General features: G+C 33.7%; 3 protein-coding genes across 4 annotated transcripts in view; 1 reads left to right on the top strand and 2 right to left on the bottom strand.

Moving 5' to 3' along the window:
- LOC112045774 (uncharacterized) overlaps nt 1–6,243 on the bottom strand; it is an 18,115-nt gene extending 11,872 nt beyond the window's left edge. The window contains exon 1 of the mRNA XM_024082096.2: nt 6,004–6,243. The gene's annotated coding sequence lies outside the window, so the exon portion shown is untranslated. The remainder of the gene's footprint in view (nt 1–6,003) is intronic.
- Nucleotides 3,364–23,670, top strand: LOC112045772 (uncharacterized). Of its 2 annotated transcripts, XM_024082092.2 has the most exons (7): nt 3,364–3,514; nt 16,683–16,826; nt 18,026–18,133; nt 19,547–19,702; nt 20,568–20,731; nt 21,839–22,004; nt 22,750–23,670. In XM_024082092.2, exons 1-7 carry the CDS (start codon nt 3,482–3,484, stop codon nt 22,858–22,860), a joined length of 882 nt encoding a protein of 293 aa, XP_023937860.2. In that variant the 5' UTR covers nt 3,364–3,481; the 3' UTR covers nt 22,861–23,670. The 2 variants fall into 2 exon arrangements, with proteins under 2 accessions (XP_023937860.2, XP_052738391.1); XM_052882431.1 differs by lacking the exon at nt 19,547–19,702.
- LOC112045773 (uncharacterized) lies at nt 23,062–25,553 on the bottom strand. Its single transcript, XM_052882432.1, has 2 exons — nt 24,553–25,553; nt 23,062–24,255 (listed from the first exon to the last, which is right to left on the bottom strand). Exons 1-2 carry the CDS (start codon nt 24,747–24,749, stop codon nt 23,748–23,750), a joined length of 705 nt encoding a protein of 234 aa, XP_052738392.1. The 5' UTR covers nt 24,750–25,553; the 3' UTR covers nt 23,062–23,747.

Below are 25,553 nucleotides of genomic sequence, written 5' to 3'. Positions count from 1 at the left end.
TTTACAAAAAAAAAGGAAGTATAAGCTAAAATTAAACTTAATCTCTGCTACTACCCTACCAGATGTTTAAAAACTATTACAAATACAGTACAGACTTGGTTTTAATACTATTTTTATCTAATTCAAAAACAGATGTTCTGATTTATAAAAATGTACGTTGTTACGTCTACAATTTTTTCAAAAACTACTGATACCATTTAGTATACATTAATTTTCTAAATATAACTTATTCGAGGCATCACACTAGTGCAAAAATCAAAGGCAGACATTTATTCGGAATGCTGCATCTTATTTGCAGGTTTTTGCCCGAGGCTTAGCGCATTAGACATAATGGACGGCGGCTCGCAAATTCGATTGGTTTCCGCTACTTATCCCACGTCGATTTGTTCCTGTTTTGCCTTTTATAATGAGATTTATGAAATCCTCTTTCCTCTAATACCAAAACACCCTGCGCTATACTATCCTATCTATATATTACTATCGAAGCTTTTATATGTCATCATCTCATCGGATCATCAATGACATCATCAACATCGTTTTTTTTTCATTTTGTTGTAGTAATAATAGATTTATCAAGCAGAAGGCACACCGGATAGTAAGAGGAAAAATATGTCAATATTTCTCTCACTTCCCAGAGCCCTGTATCTGCGGTCCAAAACGGCCTTCTAAGCTGAGGTCCGAGTCATTTCGTCCATCTCTTTTGCTTCTACCTACGAGTCCCGTCAGGTGATGCGTCTGCGCTGGTCCAAAACCCCCGGTTACGCCGCTGAGGTACCATTGAGGAGCCTACGGCACTTAGAAGATGAGTTTCACCAGGAAGAAAAAGTTGCCGCCCCGTGTTCATCAACCTGAGGCGCAGTCATCAAACCTCATGTGCCTGTAATTGTAGCAGCAACGGCAATAATGCCCACAAAATGTTCCGTGAGTTAGGTGGAGAGTAGTGGGAGACCACTCGGGCGGCCTAGCTCATTCTTGTTGTGACGTAAGATCCGTCCACACCTCTTGTTGGATAATCCTTCATGGATTATTTTGGGATATACGGGGAGAATGACTTGAGTAGAGAAGGGGAGTGTTAAGTAGTTTTAAAAGACGTCTTTAACCCTACACCCTTCGGTTACAAGTCCGGGACTTCACTCAAGGTTATTTTCTACCATTCGAGGGTTTATTGGTAACATTCTTGGTGGGAATTATTAGACCTGACAGACTTTCATTCAATAATAGTGTTTTGCCCTTTAAATCCATTTCTGTTGTCAACCCGTTTCCGACATAGATAATTACAACTTGGCGCACATTTTAGGCTTAGGCTCACAGGACTGAGGGGTTTGCGAAATACGATGACACTGCCAACGTCGTAAGTCTAGTCTAGTCTAGTCTTGCTAATGGTAATGAGACATTTTTGGAAGGAAGCTAATATTTCATATCCTGACCCAGGTTTCCAATACCTGACAGGCTAACCCGCTTGTAAGATTAAAATGTGATATGAGGTGTCACTACTCAGATTAATCTTAATCGTGAGAGTGATTGGCACACAATTTAATGAGGTTTGTTGATTAATAATAAATATTGTTTGGTTGATTAATAATAAATTTTCGATTAATAATGCTTAAAGAGTGATTTTTAAATTCTGGTGTAGGTAAAAAAAATCGATTTCATAAAATATATCTTGAACACTAAAAGATTGCGGAACACTGATTAATGGGCGTCACTCATAATAAGCATCGTACGTATCGGACTTCGCATCAAATGGATTGTAGTATTCTTTGTATAGAGTCACACAAGTGCGTCCACTGATCCGCATCGTAACGATCGCATCAAACGGATATTATCTACCGATAAATAAAAATCCTTAGGATGAGATGCGTCCGATACGTACGATGCGGATAAGTGGACGTCTACGTTCAGTGGATATTATTGTTACCTGGATGTCGCATTGCCTTCATTAAAAAAAAAACTGTTATATTTGTTCTGAAGCTAACTGTTACGCTATATCTTCCGATATACTCGTAATTCATTTTTCATTCATTGGAAGTCCCTACAAGAGAGCTTTCGAGCAATGGGCGTCCATCGACTGATAATGAAACCTCAATCTATGGCCACGGTATAGAGGATCACCGAGAGGTGATTTGATCCCCGCTCGCTGGTCCATTGTAGTACCCTCTCCTAACAGTATTTTCCAACTACATAGTTGAAGAGTAATTGGTCATATTTAATAGCAAATATTCTTTAAAACAAATTATAATGATGATATTTGTACTTGTTTTCGTCAACAGTAATTTTATTTCGAAGTCACACTTCGACAAACTTGATAAATTACTATGAAATTGAACAAGCCAATACCAGACAAATTATAGACAATGACGTATTAATATCCACTGAAGCAGACAATAGGAAACACAAACATAAACCGCGCATCAATATTTATAGTCCATTGCCGTTTCAAAATAAATGTCAATTCTTCTTCTTACTAGAAAATCTGCGTTGTAAAACATCCAAAGGTCAGCGGCTGTATTACGTATGGGGGAAGTAATCGCAATCGCAATCGCAAGTCTTTTGCTACTAGTTAATAATATTTATTTTTATGTACTGAAACGATATTATAATTATCATCGAATAGCATTGCAAGGACAACAGATTAGAATTTGGTTTCAAAATAATTTAGGATTTTAATCAAGAAAAAAGCAAGTAAAAAAAATTTAGATTGGTGGTGCTTGCAAGTTTAGCTTCTCATGATTTTTATGATGAAAGTGTTGAAAGAAATAGGTATCTACACCTAAGAATAATAAGTTAAGGCAAGGTTTTAGGGTACTTGCCATGTACACCATCTAAGCCGATATACGGATATTAGCATTAGATTTGCTTTATTAAAGGGGCAGTGTCTTATGCTGAATAGTCTAATGTATGAATAATCTAATATCATATACCTACTATTTCTCATGAATTTGGCTAATAATTCTGGATATAAATTCTTTGGATTTTTACAATCTCAAACTCATCGATTTTAATATAAATACTGATATCTCTCTCTATATAATCTCTAATATCTATCCATGTCTGAGAACTTAGAACATTGCAACTGTGATTATCTGTTATTCATTTATATCATATATTTATTTATAAACATAAATTAGGATTTAGACCTCCAGATTAAAACAGTAATATTCAGGTCCACTTTATTTTGAAGACAATTAAGGTTCAAATTCTTATCCAAGTTTGAGAACTTACGAGATAGATACTATAAATTTATATGATTAACATATAATAACAGTTGCAATGTTGCAATGAAGATCCGCAATACGCGCTAGGATGCTACTGAAGATGAGACTCGGAACGGGTTTGGCGGGTGTGCGGCGGGCGGGGGGAGTCGTGACGTCGTAGGAGGCTGTGTCGGTATATAGGAGATGAGTCTGCGCATCGTTCCGCTGTATTTTGAATTGTGAGGTCTTTCCTGTGCGACAATATACGAAGTATTAATTTTTTGAAAATGCTCCGTTTCGGAATTTTTTTGGCGGCAGCCGTAAGTGAACCTTTCTTAATTATTGAATCAATTAATAATTTGACATTATTTTTTATTAATAATTTATGATTTAAAGCAATATATTAAATAATTAGTATTATTTATTACCTTAAATTAGGGTGGTAAGGTACAACAATAATCTTATTTAAGATAAGATTGAGGTATATAATTGAAATAATAAACTACTGAAAAATCCATCTTTATTTTTTATTATTTACTTAAACATGTAGGTGTAGGAAAACGAGGATGTACTACTATAAAAAATATTTAAAAAATATTTTTTTTGTGAATAATTCATAACATGGGTTGGTAATATTCTCTGAAAAAAAAAAATCGATACGGTACCTACATATACAACTGTTATGTCCAGTGACTGCTTGGTGTTTGCAAAAATGCAAAAAAAGCGAGCCAAAATAAATTTAAATTGTAATAAAAAATTATAATAAAAAGTTGGTGTAGTTTATCTTCAAGACAAGTGTAAGCAGTTTTTGGAATATTTGTGCATCCAATATAAAACAAATCCCAATTATAAGGATTACTTGCTAACATAATGTCTTTTAGGAAAAAAATATTAAAATTACAAGCTTTACTAGATTTTATCAGTTATTCACTGAAACACATGTTATCACTTGAACTTCATTCAATCATATTTTATATCATTATTTTTATTAAATGAATCCTGTCTCTTTAGGATATCCTTTTTGTGAAACAAAATTCATTTATTTCAAGAAGGCTTAGTATACAAGCACTTTTAAAACGTCAAGTTTGACTATTTGTAAAGATTCTACCACCGGTTTGGAAGGCAGCTTCTGCTGAGAAGAGCCGGCAAGAAACTCAACATAGGCAATGGCTTATGTTCACAGACGCCTTCTTTTATTTTTTTTTCGGATAACTTATTTTCATCACAATCGGATTTTCATGAACGGCTAATGTTGAGTCTTCGTGTGAGCTGCGAAAACCGCATGAAAATCCAGAGATATACGTGAACATACATACATAATACAATCTATACTAATATTATAAAGCAGAAGAGTGTGTTTGTTTACTTGAACGCGCCAATCTCAGAAACTACTGGTCCGATTTGAAAAGTTCTCTCAATGTTAGATAGCCCATTTAACGAGGAAGGCTATATTATATTATCTTCGTATTCCTACGAAAACGGGAACAACGCGGGTTAAACAGAGCGGCGACAGCTAGTTTGTTAATAAAATCTTAGAAGACATATTCACGTCCGCGTGGCGCAGTGGGTAGTAATCCTGCTCTCTACATTCACGGCCGTGGGTTCGATTCCCACAACTAGAAAATATTTGTAGCTTGGTAATAATGATTAAAAGCTCTATTTTAATCCACAACGCACGCTTTACTTTGGGGCTAAGTAGTGTGTGTATTGTGTAAATATATTTATTTATTTATATTTTGTTTTGGTACTCTTGTTAACGTAATTGTAACGTTATGTGTTACGCAATGCAAACATAATAACATCGGAAGTCACGAGCACTTGCGAAAACCTCGGAAACTGTGAAATATATACAATTTACCTGTCAAGTCACTTCTAACGAGACTTGTATTCATTTGTAGGTACAAGTATACAGGAAATTCCTGGGCCTTAGCTAGTGTTCTTAGGGAATTGTCCAATGCGGGATAAACCTTACTTACAGCCTATATTATACCTATGGAAATGTGGTTGACATCTTTATTTTAAGGCTGAAAAATGCATGCAATAGGTATTATGTTATTATTTGAAAGTCATTGATTCCCAAAGTGGCCCCCCAGGTGGACCCTCAGGGTTCCGCGGAAGACTCGACTAAAATGGGTCTACGTTGGCGTGACGAAAAAAATAGGGATTTACAATTAGCTAGCGGTTGTCCATGAAAGTTTATCTGGTTTTATACCAAATGGGGTGTTTTCTAATTAAATAAGTGAAAGTTGTTTTGGCTGTGAGTAGATAATAAAAAAGGTAAATTCCAAATCTATTTATGACTTTTTGATTTTACTAATAATGTAATTTGATTTTACTGTAATACTTACAGCTAATTATTCAACCAATTCATTATTGTTAAATTAAAATTAATTAATAATCCCTTTTTTTGAAACCTAAAATAATATATAGTAACTCGGCGGCAACACAAATTTCCATAGTTAATCTTCACATATTTTGTGAAGGTTTGTGAAATGGTAGAAATATAGATAAGGGAGCCCGCCGGATCTCTAAGAAAATAAGTTTGGGAACCTCTGGCTGTAACTATTTCACACCTTTGAGTTCCACTTAACATAAATCAAGTTTTATCATAATCTGCTTAATATAACCGGAAATATAGCGAAGTTCATATTTAAGTCGGAAGTAAAAAATCCGTTTTACATAAAACGACCCTGAATTTCACGCGGGCAAAACCGAGGGCAAAGGATAGTACTTACGAATGACTTACGACTTGTTTACTCGTACACCAATTGTTTGGTAAGCGTTGTGAAATGGCCCGTTTTGTACTTACGTTTTCACGGACACAAACACTAATTTTCTGACCTCCACCTTGCAATGAACAATGTGTAAGTTCTTGAGAAAAATGATGATTCCACTTAGCACGATAATTTTGACCGGTTTTGTGACATTTTTGCGACACTCAACCCAATGTCACAATGTGAATAAACAAGGAAACGTCATCTGAAATGAAAGAATCATTTATGGAGGCTGGAACATCCTCTTTGGACTAAAAGTTTGTTTTGGCTAGACCTTCCTCATATATAAAAGTTTAGGAATATAAATGTAATAAAAAGTTATAGTTTGTTTGCTCATGTTCTTACCAAAGCTAATTAGCAACTATTAGAATTTGGATCGTGAAGTCTTTGGTGGAAGGTAGTTTGATAATAAATGTCAGATAACATCTGACGCGTGTTTCATTACTTAGTATTGTTGACGATTGGAAAAAAATATCAATTTAAAACTGTAGTAAGTAATAAATAGATATTTTTATTAAGTCCTATATAGTATTTACTGTAGTAACTTTAATTTAAATAAATAATTCGTGTATATTCTTTGTTTATGTATATTTTTGAAATGATTACTAAAATTATGATAAAGCGTGATAATAAACGGTATTTAGAATTTTTATCATATTATGTATTTGTAAGTCAGCTTATTACTAACGGATCATCACCACGTAATGTCAGGTTTTATAGTAATCAAGATATTAAATGAAAAAAAGCATTCAAAATAGGAATTAGTGTCATAAATAACACGTTTGATTGATGTCGGTATCTCAAACGCTTTTTTCTCTAGCAGGTCAAATACAATAATAATTACGTAGTTATAATAAGCCACTTTTTTGTTCAGTAACAAAGTTAACATGATGATTATATAATTACAGTGTAGGTATGTTTTGAAGAGTTTTACGTTATCCTCCAACCTTGAAATAACCCGGATAAATCACAAATTCGAAACTGATATTCAATAAAAAATACATTTTTTTTGTAGCTATTTAGATGTGTTCTTAGTGGAAATTACCAGAATATTGTAAATACAAACTTAAGACCCCTATATTCAGGGTGAAACTTCAGCATTACTTATCACCTGATGTGAAGTGGTGAATTGGAGATGAAACTTTTAGTCAGTATAGTGCCAACCACCAAAGATTACAGCCAACCACCATTGATGGCCACAAGTAGACCAAGTGCGAATTTAGAAAATATTAAATCTGGGAGTCGAACTGTGGACCTTCTGTTAAAACCAATGCATTATCAACTGAGCCAGAGCATTATATGTTAACGATTTGTTTACTTAAACGTGCATACGCTGACAGAGTGTAGTAAGTACTCAAGTCGTCTTAAGTACTGATCTAGGTCCTAACTATCTGAGCAGTGACGTAGCATGCTTCAGAAGGGCCCTGTTTCAAAATTAATTGGGAGGCCCAAATGAAGAATAAAGATTTTTCACACAAGAAACAAAAATGCTTAAAATAAATATGACAGTGACCTAGTAGTCCCATAACTCGTTATTATCTTTTTTTCAAGTCGTCGGAAAATGCACATAGGAAATCTTGGTCGAGAATTTGATGATGATAATGATGAATTCTACCTGTAGGCAGTTTTTTATAAGGTTTTGTTTTCGAGAAGCACCAGTTTAAGCGAGATTGTGAATTATATTTTACTATTTTTCGCTTTCACACATAAGGGGCTCTTGAAGCCCGAGGGCCCCGTATTATTATTACCAATGATACGGGGCCCTCTGTTGGTAGCTACGCTCTGAGGTAATCCTACCACGTCGGTCGCGTCAACGACCGCACCCACATTTGTGAGACCTTAATCATCAATTACGATTACCTTGACTCCGATCAGATATTTACACATTACGGATGTCACAGTGGCAAAAACGTGTGATTTATCATCAGGTACGAAATATTGATGATTCGGTCAAGACATCAGATTGAGATAAGCCTTACAATGACAAAACTCATGTTGAATTGGTTTTATATGAGTTTGGTCATTATATAAAAGGTCTATGAACTCATATTAAAAATAATGTTGACATGTTCCTAGCGTATAAGCGAAATGGGTATCAAACCCTAGACTTCTCTTAGTTCCACTTTATGATATAACTGTCAGACAATTGAGGTTTTATAAAATAGATACCTATGTAGACCTACTAAATATACATAGACACGTAAAATGATATACTAGCGTTCACCGGCGACTTACGTACGTACGTACGTTACGTACGCCCTTAGACCTCCATAATCTGGCCCTCTTGATAAATCTGTTGTTATATAAACTGCTTAGCTGCTGTCAATGTATACGTATTTCGTGATGAGAGACATTTTATATATTAAATATAGATTAGTATGTACTTCTGGGATACAATTTTCAATTTCTTCCTAGAAAACAAAATTATACTTTTAAATGTTCTTGGGCCTTTTCCACACTTGGCCACGGACATTGTGCGTAATTCCTTGTTGGTTATGGCATATGTTTTCTGTGGTTATGGGTTATTTATATGGATTATATTTATACTTAATTAATTTTTACCGAGTACTTCAATCCAATAGAATTTAAATTTTATTAAAGCGATACAACGTGGCATGACTATAATAATATTGTACCATATTTAATTATTTTGAACCATGTTGTAGGAATTTCCGGAGGTCAAAGAGTAAGGAGATGGTTTTTATAAGCATCGTGTTATCGAGACCGCAATTAATTATAATACAACCTTTTTGTTTTCCGACAGTATAGTAGTTAGTGATCCGTTATAAATATGTAAAACAAAAATTGTTTTCGTTTTATCTCGCAGGCTAGTGCGACCAACGACAAAATGAAGAAAAATTTCAACCAATAGTGGGCAACCTGAAATATCGCTATCTCTTTCATAGCTTTGGGATAAAAGAGATGGATCTGGGACAAACCCGCCGCCATTGGTCGATATTTTGTTTATTTCTCTACATACGGTCGGACTAGGCCAAGCCAGCCTCCTGCTCAAAAAACAGCCTTGTCCTGTAGGCTGTTGAAATAAGCTGATAATGATAAATCTTATTGAATTAATACTCTTATACAACGGGTTAATACTACCCCTATTTTGACTAGTTTAGACAAAAAGTATGTTAAACTAGATTTTTGGTAAACCCAATATATACAGCCAAACAATTGTTACACTAATCAACTGATATTAAAAACCTATTAATACTTTTTATACAACAATTTTGTCACTGAAAAAAATGTTTTTATACTGAACCTATTCAAATCCGTTTGCTGCTAACTTGACCGCGTTTTTTGTTTACTCAATATAATATTAGTATTTCGCGGTCACGAAGTAAATCTGCTCATCGCTGTCACCGATATTTTTATATGCGGATCTTATTGTAGGTATACCTACTGCGTATCGCGGGCCACGCGTTATAGTATGAGATCCGGCATAACAAATGTATGCTCTCATCTATTATTTATTTAGGATAAGAAATAAATGATTGAAAATATACACATTGACACTTTGCACTTAGGTTGCCTAATTGCGGCCGGATAGTATTTGCCTGGATGATTATTATTTTTTTAAACGTATTTTATCTCCTTTCCTCATTGGCTAGTAAAAAAAAAAACATACAGTAGTTAATTTAAATAATAAACCCAATATAATTTAAAGAGTAAAGGTTGCCTGCTTTAACACTGCAACTGTGGGGTTGCCATATATAAACAGTTAGCTCATGTTATTTATATACCCTCATGAGCTATTTAGTCGTCGTATTTTATGCTTAATTTGACTGTATTAAGTTTGCCGTTGATATAGTTCATGGTTCTTAGTATGGCATTCCTCATGGTTGGTTAGATTTTGTATAAAAATTTAACTAGGCCGCAATTTAACTATATTTCAACGTATTATCTACCATTTATTTCTTATATATTTCAATGTGTCACTTCATAGTGACATGATAGACAATATTCACGTATTATCAACCATTTATTTCTTATCACTAATAAATAACAGATGAGGGTATATATTTCTAATGCCAGATCATTCACTATTGTGGAGATCGTGTATAAATTGAAATACGTAGACTTTTTGATACGCTCGTACTATGTTAAGTGATTCATTCATTGATATTTTGTACCACAAATGATTTGGATGTCTAGACTAATCGTATGATACTTATCGGAGATTTCTGTTCGTATTTGAATTGGACTTCTAAGCATCGGGTTCACCTTGAACGTTATTATCAGCCTACTTGTATTTTAGCGGTAGCAATCACGCTATTCCAATGGGGGTTGTTGGGCTTAGCTTTTATCTTAATGATATTATCACTATCAGCTGATGTTAATGATAATGACCTGAACTGACCGGAACAGGCACGCGGGTGTAACACCACCAAGTTCCCACATCCGGGCTGAGAATGTTTACTTAGAATTTCTTGGAAGAAAGAAAATTTCAATATTTCATAGCCTGACCCCTTAGACCATTAATAACGGTCTAAGCCTGACTCTGATTGCCTGATTCGAATTTTGGACCTCGTGATCAGAATCCAATAGATAGCCACTGATCCGGCGAGGCAGTTCCACTATTCTTTTATTAATGTTTAAATATCGAAGCTTAGGCGGAAATTCCAAACAGTAAAGAAAAGGAATTATAACTTTATTTAAGTTTATTACCTCCTTTGAAGGTGTCACGTTACATCCTACGTTCATCCTTTATCGACATAAATTATCCGCTTGGATTTATTCAGAGAAAAAAACAAAATTATACTTTTAAATGAATTTTGGCTCTCTGTGGGTGGCATTTTGTTTGATTATAAAATATTTTCCTACCTACATTGACCACGAATTGATAAATTCTTAAAAACGTGATCGTCTATTTTCGGTAATTACCTGTCAACGGCGGCTGGACCGATTTTTATGAAATTTTGTATGCATATCGGGTAGGTCTGATGTGTCAACATTGATTTTTCATATCCCTAAGTGATAGGGGTAGTTTTTTTTCAAGATGTGACATTATAAAATATATTCAACCCTGACTTGAATGGAGAGCACTGTCGCGCCCCTGATAAAAATGTTTTATTTTTAACATATTTCACACGCTCTTTGTTCGATACAAATAATGAAAAACAAAGACATATCGAAGGCAGGGGCGGAAAAATGTATCTAATCTTTTCTAAATTTTAAAACAATTAAAAAAGAAAATGGATTGATATACGATAGATTAGAAAAAGTTACGAAACTGTTTTGTCTTTGAATATTTATAGATTAGAGCTGTTAAGCTGTGCGAAGTCTATTTGAATTTCAACACAGCTATTTTTAACCGACTTCAAAAAAAGGAGGTTATCAATTTGAAAAGTATTTTCTTTTAATGTTTGTTACTTCTTATCTTCGTAATTTAATAATAAATCAAAATAACTGAAATACGTCTTTGAAGTCAGATACATTTTTATGTTAAAAAGATTATGTACCTGAGATTTTTATATATATATATATATATATATAAAAATCTCAGGTACATAATCACAATGCCCGCAGTTTTTACACAAAAAAAAATCAAAATATTTTTTTTCCCTCAAATTTATAAAGATTTTTACTTTCAGTCTACTTTGACTCATGGTCTTGCAAAAAAAAGTATGAACACCGCTATGGCAAGTTATTTTCAAAGTTGACGCAACTAATCAAGATTTCAAAATAGTATAATACCCTAAGATAACTAGTCGCAAAAAAAAAATATGCGTACCATTTGTAAACAAGAACTAAATTTCTAAAATGTTTTTGCTCCTAGAAATCACTTTTACTTTATGCACAAAATGATGTGAGTCATACGTTGCAATTTCCTAGAATTTTAATGGAACGAACGATAACATTTAAAAATAAGAGAGAGAGAGAGAGAGAGAAAGATAGCGATAAGTATACGTTAGAGAGGGATAGGCAGATGTTCTTTGTTGAATGACAATGATGCAGGTAAAGAAAATCCTGTTCCCAGCAAGTCAGTACGCTCTGCTCCTTTGTTTACTGCGCAACTTTCCGTATTCAATTGACGTGGCTCTCGTACTAACGACTTTTGGCTTTGCATTTTGGACTGGACTTAAGTGATCTGCAAACTGAACTGACCTGGCATTATTTTGGACTGTGCCTGTGTTTTGTGAATTGGACTTTTGGTGTATTTTGGACTGTTTAGCGTTATCATGCCGCAACCATACACGCCGATGGAATACGCTAACATGCATCTCATTTATGGAGAATGTCGGTGCAATGCTAACGCTGCTAGCAGATTGTATCGAGAAAGGTACCCAAACGCTCAAAGATATCCAGATTATCGGGTATTTATGAATGTGCATCAAGCGTTTTCGGAGGGTCGTTTGCCGTCAGCTAGAAGAAACGCTGGAAGACCTAGATCGGAATGCGATGAAGAAGTTCTCAATGAAATAAACATTGATTCAACTACCTCAGTGCGTGCCATAGAAGCAGCTACGGGAATCCCAAAAAGTTCAGCACATCGAATACTAAAACGTCATCGGCTACACCCATATCATTACAGACGTGTACAAACGTTACTATCACGGGACTATCCACTGCGGATCGCATTTTGCCGAGTGATGCTTCAAAAGCATCGGGAAGATCCTCAGTTCTTGGATAAAGTACTATGGTCGGATGAAACAACCTGCAAGAAAGATGGCTATTTAAATCTTCACAACCTACACAGCTGGAGCAATGAGAATCCGCACCTGATGAGAGAAGACAAATCCCAATATCAATTTAAGGTCAACTTATGGACGGGCATTTTAAATGGAAAAGTGATTGGGCCTTTTGAATTACAAGGAAACTTAGATGGGGACAGTTATTTGAACTTTTTACAAAATGATTTGCAAGAATTACTAGAAGACGTCCCCCTAAGCGACCTTCAAAATATGTGGTATCAAAATGATGGTTGCCCAGCTCACTACGCTCGTCCTGTGAGACAATACCTAGACCACGAGTATCCGGGGCGTTGGATCGGGCGACTTGGTCCTATCCTATGGCCACCCCGATCACCCGACCTAAACCCCCTGGATTTCTTTTATTGGGGTTGTCTCAAAGACAGGATCTACGCAAAACCGATTACGACATTGGACGAGCTTCGGCAAAAAATCACTCAGGCTGCGGCACATATCAATGCTAGAAGATATGCGCGAAAAATAAAACGGTCGTTTTTAAGGCGATGTCGTGCCTGTATTAATGCCGGTGGAAAACAATTCGAACATTTACTTTAATGTTGTGTAATTAAAATAACAAACACATTTTTGGAACATAGTAAAATTTATTACTAACAACAAGAACGATTAAGAAATTTGGTTCTTGTTTACAAATGGTACGCATATTTTTTTTTGTGACTAGTTATCCTAGGGTATTATACTATTTTGAAATCTTGATTAGTTGCGTCAACTTTGAAAATAACTTGCCATAGCGGTGTTCATATTTTTTTTTGCAAGACCATGAGTCAAAGTAGACTGAAAGTAAAAATCTTTAAAAATTTGAGGGAAAAAAAATATTTTGATATTTTTTTGTGTAAAAACTGCGGGCATTGTGGTGTTTTTAAGAGTTGTGGTGAATAGTAGTACTACTTAGGTTCCGATACAAAAAAAATCTTAAGCATATTTAAGAAATTGTAGCTGCGGTAGTTCAAAATATCATACAAGGTGTAAATTTTCAAAGAATTTTAAAATTTATTTTGTAACTAAAAAAAAAAATTTAGGTATATTTTTTTTATTATTTTTCCTTAAGTGCTCATGAGCAGGTCAATCTTTTGGCGCCCGCTTATCGTTGAATTTTGGGACACGTTGTATATATATATATATATTATTAGCAATACTTGTTTAACTGTGTAAATCTTTTAAAATAATATGTACTAAGATGTAAGGTAAACAGTATAAAAATATGAGTACAGGTAGGTATTATGTAGGATGACTTTGTGTCACTTAGCGTAATGCTAAGTACTTAACCGATTCGGAAATAGCTGATTGTACGAGTATTATCACCTTGAAAACCTGCAATTTAAAATCCAAATTATAGGTTAGTTTAGCCAAATCGCGAGTTTACCGAATAAATTTAATAACAGGTTGAGTAGAAATATTTTTTAATGTAATAAAGAAAGTAATTTATTGCGATGGATTTAATTACAGAGTTAATGAATATTTAATTGGAATAATATTAAGTTGATGATGGAGAAGATAAAATTGATTCCTCGTCGGGCTAAATGTATCCCGCAGTGAGTCACTAATGATTTATGTATTAAAAATCTTTGATTATTTCTTGAAAGACTATAGAAAAAAATATGTTCCATACCTATACTTTTATTGCTATAATATAGCAATCAAAACCACACATCGCAGGTTAATTATTATTGGATTAGAATTTTGAGTTTAGGGGATTGGTGTGGCAAAACTTATAATATAAAGAACTTTGCGAATGTGAGTTTGTTTGTTAGGTCTTCACGCCTAAGTCTATATAGTAAATTAAACAATTCTTTCGCGAATGGAAAGCTACATTATCAGCACGTAACACAGGCTACGTTTCATCCCCATGTTCCTACGGAACGGAAACAGCATATAATAAGCTAGCAGATTTGGTTGTCGATCATTTTTTTAAGGTAATCGACATAGTTATGAAGAATAACAATAATCAATATTATTTTCAATTTTCAAATCTTTTGTATTTATGTGAACACACGAATTTCTAAAAGTATTCAGACATGCCAAACGAATATTTACGCAGTTTTCTTAAGTTCGGTCAGTATTCGTTGGATGAAGTAATTTCGTAGAATAAATCTATAAATAACATACCTGTAATGTCGTCGGTTGCGTATATTCTAACATTAACCCATACCAATGTTTCATTGTTTGTTAATTAATAAACCGGTACTAATACCAGTATATCGCACGTGGTATGAAGATGGACAATAAATATAATAAAATAAAATTTTATCGCTGTCATTTATGAATAATTATTTAATAATGAATAACTTGGATACGTTATTTACGTGGCTACGTAAACATTACATCACTTTTAAAACCAGATATATCTACGTCTTCAGTTTATACAAATATAGTGCTGACGTAACATGATTCTAAGGTTGACTTGAGTCTTATATGTATATCTATGTATTTTGTATATCTATGAGAAAAATGTCCGTGCCCTGCCGTGGAACATAGATAGGATGATGATGAACAACCTAACTAATAAAAATATGAATTGAAAGCTACATTATATCAGCGAATAATATGACCTATATTTTAACCTCCGGGCTCCGGTAACAGTAACTAGGCATGTGAAACTACGGAGGCTTTATACTTCATTAAATATTCCATAAAGTTTATTTATTTAAGCACAAAGTAATATTCCATAAAGCTTATTTATTTTAAAAAATAATAACGTAATAATAAAATCTTTTTCATCTCGTACTGATATAACTATAAAGATATACGATAGCATTTTAAAATAGAAGTAATAACGACTTGAAAATCGTTAAATAATTTGTGCAAATTGGAGACAATTAAAATCGTCGAAATTAAAACCAAGGTCTGAGAAATGTTTATGGAAATCTAACTGGTTGTCGATTCTTCATAATTATTTATCCTTAATGTGAAATGAAATAAATTGATCCACCATTTCCAGCAGCGAATGTTTTTTACTCTTATTTTGTATTAGCGGACGCCCGCGACTTTGTCCGCGTCTTCTATGTAAAGTTTTTCCAACACTATTTTAACAGGGCTCCCTCGTTATCGGACACGGTACCTACTCGCACATGCTGTTTTGAATCAACACACTGCTCCCATTCGGATAATGATAATATTTGACTCTTTAGCTCACTATCTGATATTAATAATAATGACCAGCCCCCGCATTCTGTAAAGTTACAGCGCTGTGACATCGTTGGTTTTCATGGAAACTTCGTTGTTTGGAATTTTAATTTTTGCATGCAATAGAAATAAAGTTGAAATTCGAATAAAACTTGTTATATGTGAATATCGACAAGTATAAAATAGAATTGACTTATAGTACGAGATACGGCATAAGAAATATATACCCTCATCTGTTATTTATTTGGGATAAGAAATAAATGATTGAAAATAATCATTGACACATTGCATATAAAAAAAAATTAAAATAGCGGCCGGATAGTATTAAATGATTAAATCTTTTATCAAATTAAAACAGTTGAGCCAGATATAAATAGTTGAGTTGTCTAATTTATCAAATGAAAGCTAATTTTATGCTTAATTCAACTGTCATAAGTTCAATTTGATCTACTCTATGGTTTCCTAGATTTTGTATGAAAAATGTCTGGCTGCCACTTAACTAGGCAATCTATTTGTAATTTGTCATGTTACACGTATCTCTAATTTATTTATTATTACTATTAAGTGCATTACATGGGTGCGTTTGATATCCACCAATCATATCCATTGGAAGGATGTGTGCTATGGATGCGTGCTATGGATGCGTGCTAAGGATGCGTGCTATGGATGCCTGCTCTGCTATGGATACATTGCATACTCGTAGCTCGAACTGCGCATCTTTCTCGCGCAGCTACATAGCATTATATTGGTGGAAACGGTCACATATTTTTGTAGCGTAGATTTCACATCTTCGCAGCATAGCTGCATAGCACATCTCTGGTCGAAAAGCACCCTTATAGATGAATCAGATGTACTTAACATATTTTATTTATTCGCAGGTAGCGCTATCCACGGCAGCCCCTCAAGGTATATCAGACAACGTTATAGAACTGGACCTGTCTCCTGAAGAGGCGGCGAAGTACCTGAGCAACCCACCCTTCACAGAGCCCAGACTATCTGCACTAGTTAAAACACTACCATTGGTTAGTATTTAGCGTTACTTATCGGATAGGAGCAGTATCCACCACGCTGTCCCAATGCGGGTTGATGGGCTCAGTATGATAATTATTAACGTGCTCTTTAAGGCATGGGACAAACTCCAGCACTGTGATAACTTTCTTTTTTTGAAAGAAGGAAAAGGTTGATATTTCATAATCTGCCCCAATAAGTACTCTTTTTTTACTATCTCAATATAAAAATGTCTGATAGTATTCATTTATAGTTCATCATTATCAGTATTCATCAGATTCTACAATATTGCATTGCAGTATCTATTGCATGCAGTAGATGTTCATGATTGAATAGACAATAATTAAAATTAATAAAATAATTAAGAAAAATTACCGTAATAATTAATGATGATTATGTAATGCTCAGGTTCTATTTTAAATCTTTCAATAGAATATATTAGTAGTTGTGCAAAGCTAGAAAAACCACTACAAAAATGTGTAGGTAATAAGTACCTTGCTAATGAGAGTTCAAGCATCTAGTTTGATCATTTTGAAATTTAATTGCATGACTAACATTTTTTGAACCCGTACCATTACAACTGTGAAGTTATAAACACATCTCAGGTTCTGTATTACAAAATCGTAATTATTAAAGCTTTAAGATATTTTTTTTAAATATAAGAATTTGATTTCTTTTCATAATACACTTGGTATGATTTTTGTGATCTAGAATTACTTTTCTATAGAACTAAATATATGTTACGCATAATTTAAATCTGTAACATTCGTCAGTTCTTCAACATTATTTTTTTTTTTTTATTAAAAATCTAAACTAATCTAAAATAATATATAAAAAGCTGGTCTGATTTGAAAAATTCTTTCAGTGTTAGATAGCCCATTTATCGAGGAAGACTACAGGCTACATATTATCTCCGTTTTCCTACGGGAATGGAAACCACGCAGGTAAAACCGCGCGGCGTCAGCTAGTTGTAAATAAGACGACAAAGTCGGTACACAAGCTATCTTTTGTTGATGAGACAATTTTTTGAAAATTGATTTAGAATTTGTTACAATTTAGGCTAATAAAAAAAATCAAAAACAGTCAAAACTGTTTCTTTTTATTCAGATATTAGCAACTGCTGCAAAACTAGCTAATCAAAGGATTGATACATACATTGTTACAAACGATATTTCAAGATCTCTATACATAATTGAGAAAAACATATTTACAGGTTAAATATGACGACCCGAGGTTTCGTTCAGCTGAAGCCGGCCCCACTCTCGGTCACTACTGGAGAAATGGACACGAGATCGAAAACCCTGACGCCTACGTAGAAGAAGTAAGAACTATCGTTAAATATACCTAGTATTTTCATCATCATCATTAAGGACCTCAGACCAATTATAGAAGGACCTGTATCGTACTCATAGTCACGAACAAAATTGTCTGTCATTTTCTGAAGAAAACAAGCTTAGATTTGGTACGTATCTTACACTAAACTAGAAGTATTTGCTCGTTTTTTACAACATTCAATTACACAAAAAGGTATTTTTAAGGAGCTCTTTAACCCACGAACTCGATTACAACTATTTAACATCGATTATATAGAAACAGTTTTTATAATCGCATTAGATCGTTGATCATATACTTTGACAGAAAAGTAACGTCTAGCGAGCCAGGTCCTATACAATAATTGGTCTGAGTTAAGGACCCATATTCGGCTCACGAGCACGAGTCTCCTTTCAGAATAGGTTAGGTTAGGGTCCACCACGCTTCACGTTCGTTTGAGACACGTGATATATAATTTCTTAAAATGCACATAACTGAAAAGTTGGAGGTACATGCCCTGGACCGGATAAGAACCTACGCCCTCCGAATCGAAGGCAGAGGTCATATTTACTGGGCTATCAGTTTCTGTTTCTTAAATTTATTATCAGTATCAAGTAAAAATTTACAAGAAAACTTAATATCAGAAACAATTATAGTAATGGTCAATTTATTTATGTTTTTTAAACAAACTTAAAGTCCTTGAACATTAACGCTCATTAAATTATAATTAAAACTATTAAAAAAAACAATGAAGACATAAAAACCTTTTTGTACGAGGTTGTCTGTATGATGAACCAGTAGAACGGGTAGACAAGAATAACGTTTATTTATTAACTACATTCTGCAGATGGTAAGGATAATGTTGGGATCAGTTAATTAATCGGAAGACTAGTTATTATGGAGTGTGGAGTCCATATTTAGAATAACTCTCGGTTTAATAGTTGAAGATGTTTTCCTAGCTCAAACAAAGTATGTAAATAGAACTTAATGAGAATGAATTTACCTAGTACGATGTTTTGCTAGATCATTAGCATTTTAAGCAATGACTTTGACGATTCTACGATTAATAGTACGAGTAGTTAATTTAGGTATACGTAACTATACTTAAAACTTAGTGTTATCCTCTTCAAAACAAAAATAATTTTGGAACGGGAATCAATATTTATAGACCTACCAAATTGGTTTGCATGATTCTGATCTTCGTCTTTTTTGTCCTTTGTTTTGTGAACTACCGTTTTGGTTTTGGACCTCACAAAATAGTCAACACCTAATAAGTAATCAAAATGTATTTAATCTTCCTACATAAACACAGTGGTCCTTTTTTTCATGTTATGTACAATCTTCCCATGTTTCTCCATTCGGTCAATGAATAGAATTTAGTTGAGAAAAATGAAAGTGCTTAAACTGGGTTTTATGTTTAAAGGTGTACAACGCGTATCAGTTCCACGGTCAAGATGGCCTGGGCGCTTATGCGTACGGCTACGAAACACCCGAGTCTTCCAAGGTCGAGAACAGAGTCCGCTCCGGTGACGTCACTGGCTCCTACACCTTCAAGGGTGATAACAACGAGCTTATCAAGGTATTTCTCAATGTCCTTCCGAACTCTCTGTTCTGTTTCTCCTGTATTTAGGATACTATTCCTATAAAAATAGTCAAAAAGATGGAATTTGCGTCTTTGTAATTCAATATTTATTAAATTCCCTAAATTCTTGGGCAGTTAAGGCTCTACCTGACTCACGTAGATAACAATAGATGTTTTTCAGTATCAGGTTACTAAACATAATAAACATTTAACCATAAACACAATAACTAGCTTATCACGACGAAAAAACGAGTAAAACCAATACATAGTAGTATGCAAAGTGGTTTAAAATCAGTCAAGGTCATTGCATTAATCGCAGCATTATAAATAAAGATGATGCTATTGTAACTATTTGCAGTAAAAAATGGGTACCTCGATTTCAGTTTGAATTCTATTTATATAAAGGCGGAGACGTACTTAAAATCGCGCAACGTTTTACTCCTCCCCCGAATGACTTGAATAAAATCAACTTCAAAGGAGACCTAGACACGTCAATAAAAGACACCTCCAAACATATCCTGCTGGCCTATTTACTATTTTGGTCTATATTATTAATCATTATAAACATCAAATCAATTGAGAAAGTCATATATCTAACTTATGATATCCACCAGTAGCCACCGGATGACATTAGTTACTTACAATCTCAATTTTGTATAATATGTCAACTAGCATACGTCAAATATAAATATATAGTGAATAAGTCTACTCCAATATACATTTTTAAATTAAGATGATGATAATGACAAATACTTACTAGAATTCACTGATGTGTGGTCCAGTCTAAGCTTCTTAAAACTAAAACCAGATTATTAGAAGAACACACACACCTAATATTTTACATGTAATTTTCCTTGCCCAGGTCCGTTACTGGTCAGACAGCGAAGGTTTCCACCAAGAGGATAACATCCCCAAGGTTGTTCTGAAGCCAGTGGAGGAAGCAGAGGACGTCAGACAAGCTCGTCTCGCTCACGAGAAGGCCTGGGCTGAGGCAGCGGCTGCCGCTCGCCAGAACCCTGACCCACAGTAAGAAGACGCTTACATATTTTAAATAATAGCCAAAACAAAGGTCATTGACACTTCTCTAATTCACATTTCAGCAATTAGTGAATAAAAAGTTATACATATCGACGTGTCGTGAGCCAAATCAAGATGAAGTTAGTTAATCAGATTAAACACAATAACTAGCTATAATAAATAAAACAGTTAAAACAATAAAAAACTCAACTGCATACAATATAAAAACTGTAAAGAAATGGCAAGCTCAACTCAAAAGTGTAGAAAGCAATTAAAAAACAGTCGGGGCCAATATTGGATAGAATGATGAGGTATCATACAAACATACATACATGTACCTATATAAATATCCGAGAATAACCCTTCTTGTAGTCGGGTAAAAATGAGGTTTATTAGCTGAGATAATTTTTGTCTTTAAAGCAGACTAAGCCTTCTTTAGACAACAAAGATTAAGACTAACCACGTTGCTCTAATATAGATTGTCGGCTTAGTGAGAATAATATCTAACTTTGAAACAAACACTATCAGATGTTATCAATAATGATCGGGATCGACGGCGTAACGTGCTCTCTTCCCTTTCTTCGCAAGTCCTCTCGTCAGGTCGCCTTGTAGTGATTGCTTTAGTAGAGATAGCCTTTGCATGCTATGTTTTTATTAATTATTCTATTTTTGTGTGCAATAAAGTATTTCTTTTTCTTCTTCTCTCTGAGGCATGTGACCCCAGCACTGAGAATTTGTCTTAAGAAACAAGATCTCAATATATATAATCCAATCCAGGATTTAAGCCCAATACCTCATGATTTGAAGACACATTGGATTCTAGACCAACGTAGTATAATAATTATATTGTGTGATCTATTTTTAAATATTGGATAGAAGCAGGTGCTACTTTGCGGAAGTTCATCAATTTATTTTGCTATTATCCGCGAAAAGACACCGAAACCCACGCGACAACGTCACCTCCGACGAAATATTCTCTACGTACGTTTCACCCCGAAACCGAAGCATCCTCAGGAGATGTCGCGGATAATAGCAAAATAAATAATTTATTATATATTGAACTATTTTTTTCATGAATAAAGTAATTTTATTAAATTAATTTATTTATGTTTCTAGGGGAGACTACTATAAACAATACGATTACCAGCCCGCCGCGTCCGAATTGAGCGGCTCCGTAGTTGCTGCTCCAGGTGAAGCTCGCGAGGGCAAAGCATACAACGGCCAATTCCCATCTTACCCACCTTCACCGAAACCTGAGAAATATGAAGAGCCCGAACCTACTGTGAGTTATACATTTCTACATCTATATCATCATCATCATCATCATCATCATTATCATCATCATCATCATCATCATCATCATCATCATCTTCATCTTTATGATTTGATTGTATCTCTTTAAAGTTATCCCGCTACTATCTTAAACTGCACTGTCACTTAACATTAGATGTGATCACTGTCTCGGGCCAACTTGTTCATACTTCGGGTTTGTTTTCGGTTAAATTCTTTTAACTTTATAAAGCCACGTTATTGGTAAATATTATAGGCTATATTATATTCATGTATACTTACAAGTATGGGAACTAAGCGGGTGAAAAAGCGGGGCGTCGGCTAGTCGTTTAATAAAAAGAAATAATTATCATCATCAACCTAATTAATATTTGGCGTGACAAGTGTTTCATTTTCTCTTGATAGGAGAGATGTTTGATATAGTGTCATATCTCTTGGGCCTGTATTCCGGGTTGCTAAAAATTTATGCTAGAAAAGTTTTATTTTTATACTACTTAATATTAAATTAAACATTCTTTTATTCATACACGTAGGTGAGCACACCCTGTCATAGGTTGCATGATCATCGTTGAATAGCATAGCAGAGTAGCATAGATGGGTCAAACATAATTTATACAACCGAAAACATAAAAGAAATAGTTTTTTATTAGCGGAAACTATAAACATAATCCTATTGTAGTATTATTTCAACATCTATCATTTTGTTTCACTTTTAACTTAATTTTAATCTTTTCCAGGGTCCCCCGCGTGGATTCTTCTACAAGTTTGATTACCCAGTCTCTATCATTGTCCCCAAAAACCCTGAAGAGAAAAACCCCAGCTTTAACGTACGAAATATACCATACTAAGGTCTAGATTAAGACTACAACGACATCTTTGTTAAACTGGTAAAAGAAAGTATTTCTGAAGCAATAAAGATATTCAAGCAATATGCAGATTTAATATGTAATTCTGAGCACGTTGCAATACAATATGACTCTATATTATAGAATTTATATTAGAACTCTATAGTCAAGTATGTTTTCGATAACGAACGAACTTTGTTAAGAATATTTTCGAGTAATTATAATGAAATTAAGAATGTAATAGAGTTATTCAATTATATTGGTATTTTAATCGTTAAAAAATTAATAATGTACTCAGTTTTGGTAAAGGTTAGACATTTTATGCTTTCTATAAAAATATTTGTATCTATATTTGGAATTGTTATCGATTTCTAATGACGTTGTAAAAGGTAGTAGTATCCGTTGCCATTTTAGTTAAGTAGGATAAGTTAGCACTTTGTAATCTTTCCTGTAAGTACTTTTCTTTGTCATATCACAATAAAACAACATTTAACTTCCATGGTATATCTCTTTGTAAATAGATAACTTGAAAATATAATACCTATTTGCAGATTTAACACAAACATTTCTAAAATTACAATAAAATAAAAACTAAATTGGTAAATAATAATTCCAGACTGGAGTTTAAAAGTGTAACATTTATAAATATTTAAAAATTCAGTTTAATTTTTGTTTATGTTTATTATTTTTGATTCGTAAATAGTTAAACTCTTGAACCCAGTCGTGGTTAAAATATAGTTTTTATTTAATCATTGGTAATACTAAATAAACTATGTATTGAGTAACAGGAACAATAAAGTATGAAATTTTCAATTGTTTGTTTATTTTATCTCAATCATTAATAAAAGTATCTTCAATACATTTAAAATATATATTCTATGTTTGTATTTTTAGTATTGGGAAGGAGAAATATGCCCGCTTAAACCACCTAAGGGCATCATTATTAAAGGTCTAGCGTTATTTCTGTTTTTCAGTTGTAATTCACTAATAATCGATTTTAGATTTAAATTTTCCATTGAAGAATTTTCTTGTGGTCTTTGGAACGGTAACCTTGATCCGATTATTGAAATGATACCTGAAATTCCACTAGAAATTCCGTTGTACACCCAAGATACAGTGTCAGGCACGTTTATTTCTATTGGTAAAAATGGGATAGCTGATATAAAGTCGCCTATTGAAAGTCTCCCATTTGGTATTATTAAGAACGCCTTTTGTTCTTCAAGTATTGGGATTGGCTCTGCGTCTATTACTACAGAGTCTTCATCTCCATCTTTTGTTTTCGTTTTATCGCTGTCGATGTTTAATTCGTTTTCTTCAATATGTTCGTTTATTTTCATATCGAAGTTCGTGTTTATTGGTTGGTCAGGTAGCAAAATGATAATTGGTTGTAGTTGATTCCTGAAAAGATTGTTTTAAATTAGTAATTGATAATACATCAATGTATATATGTAGTGAATGATTGTTCATACCAACCATGGTAGAGTTTATGTACATAATAGTTAGATTCTCTCGAAGCTATGAGCTTTAGTTGTTTATATAGTTATAAGTTAAGTTCTTTAGTCAGTGAGAACTTATGTTTATAATCAATCGCTATGATACATTTGTTATTGTTCATTATATATTGAAGCTACTTATATATTTCAAATATTTCAATTTTTACAAGTAAATAGATGAATATTTCGTATAGGTACTCACTGTACGACCTGTGGTATTGGATAAAGTTGCGGCATTGTTTGTAGTTCCAGTAACTGTTGCTGTAGATTTTGCTGAGAAGGTGGCATAACTATTTTCGGGTATGGTTGCAATAGCTGCAGTAATGGTGCGGAAATTACAATTGATATATTTAGGCACATAAAGGACATAAACATCAATAATTTACGCTTTACACTCATCTTCGTTACTATGCGCACTTTGAGTCGCTGATACAATTATAATAGGTTTTTAATCGTCACAAATTGTGTTTATTAGCACTTTTGGTTTTAAGCATACTAATTTAACTTTCACATGTATTTTTGACGTGATCACTTATGTTAACACTAATAATTTTTAAGTTAGTTGTAATATACATAACAGTCAGATACAATTTTCACTTCCTTTATTTGTGATCATAATGTTGATTTCTATCCTTATCACATTCGTTGTTTTTTTGTGTTTATTTCTTTCTTCTTATTAAAGGAAAAGTTATTTGATGCTTAATATTCAGTGTTAAGATTTCTCGTAATTTTTATTTTTATTTATTTTAGTTAATCCGGACTTACACATTAGACTACTAAACTATGTGTACTAAGACTGTTGTTAGACAGTCAGGAAGCGAGTGACTGTTTAAAACGTTTATTATTCACCTGATACCACCAGCTGGCCTACTGGCAGGACGTGACCTTGTCCTCAACAGTAGGTACTTTCTTTTTTGGGGTTCAGTTTTACTGTTACTTACAAGTTTGCAATGTTTGTTTTTTTTTTATCTCGACAATATTATACTTTTTTCGGACTAGATAAGTAACTAAGGTACATTACACTCTGTGAACCAGTCACGCGATGTAGTACTTATGTACAGTGGCTCGCAGAAGGCATTACAGAATGTGATTTTAATAAATTGCAAAATTACCCTTTGCAAGATCAAAACGACACACTCAAATTATCATTATTTGAAAAGTAATTGGATGAAATTTTGTTTTTAAAAAGGAATTTAGTGATAT

This window comes from Bicyclus anynana, chromosome 7 (assembly GCF_947172395.1).
Source record: "Bicyclus anynana chromosome 7, ilBicAnyn1.1, whole genome shotgun sequence".
Classification (NCBI taxonomy): Eukaryota; Metazoa; Arthropoda; class Insecta; order Lepidoptera; family Nymphalidae; genus Bicyclus; species Bicyclus anynana.
This window is presented reverse-complemented; position numbering and strand designations above follow the sequence as displayed.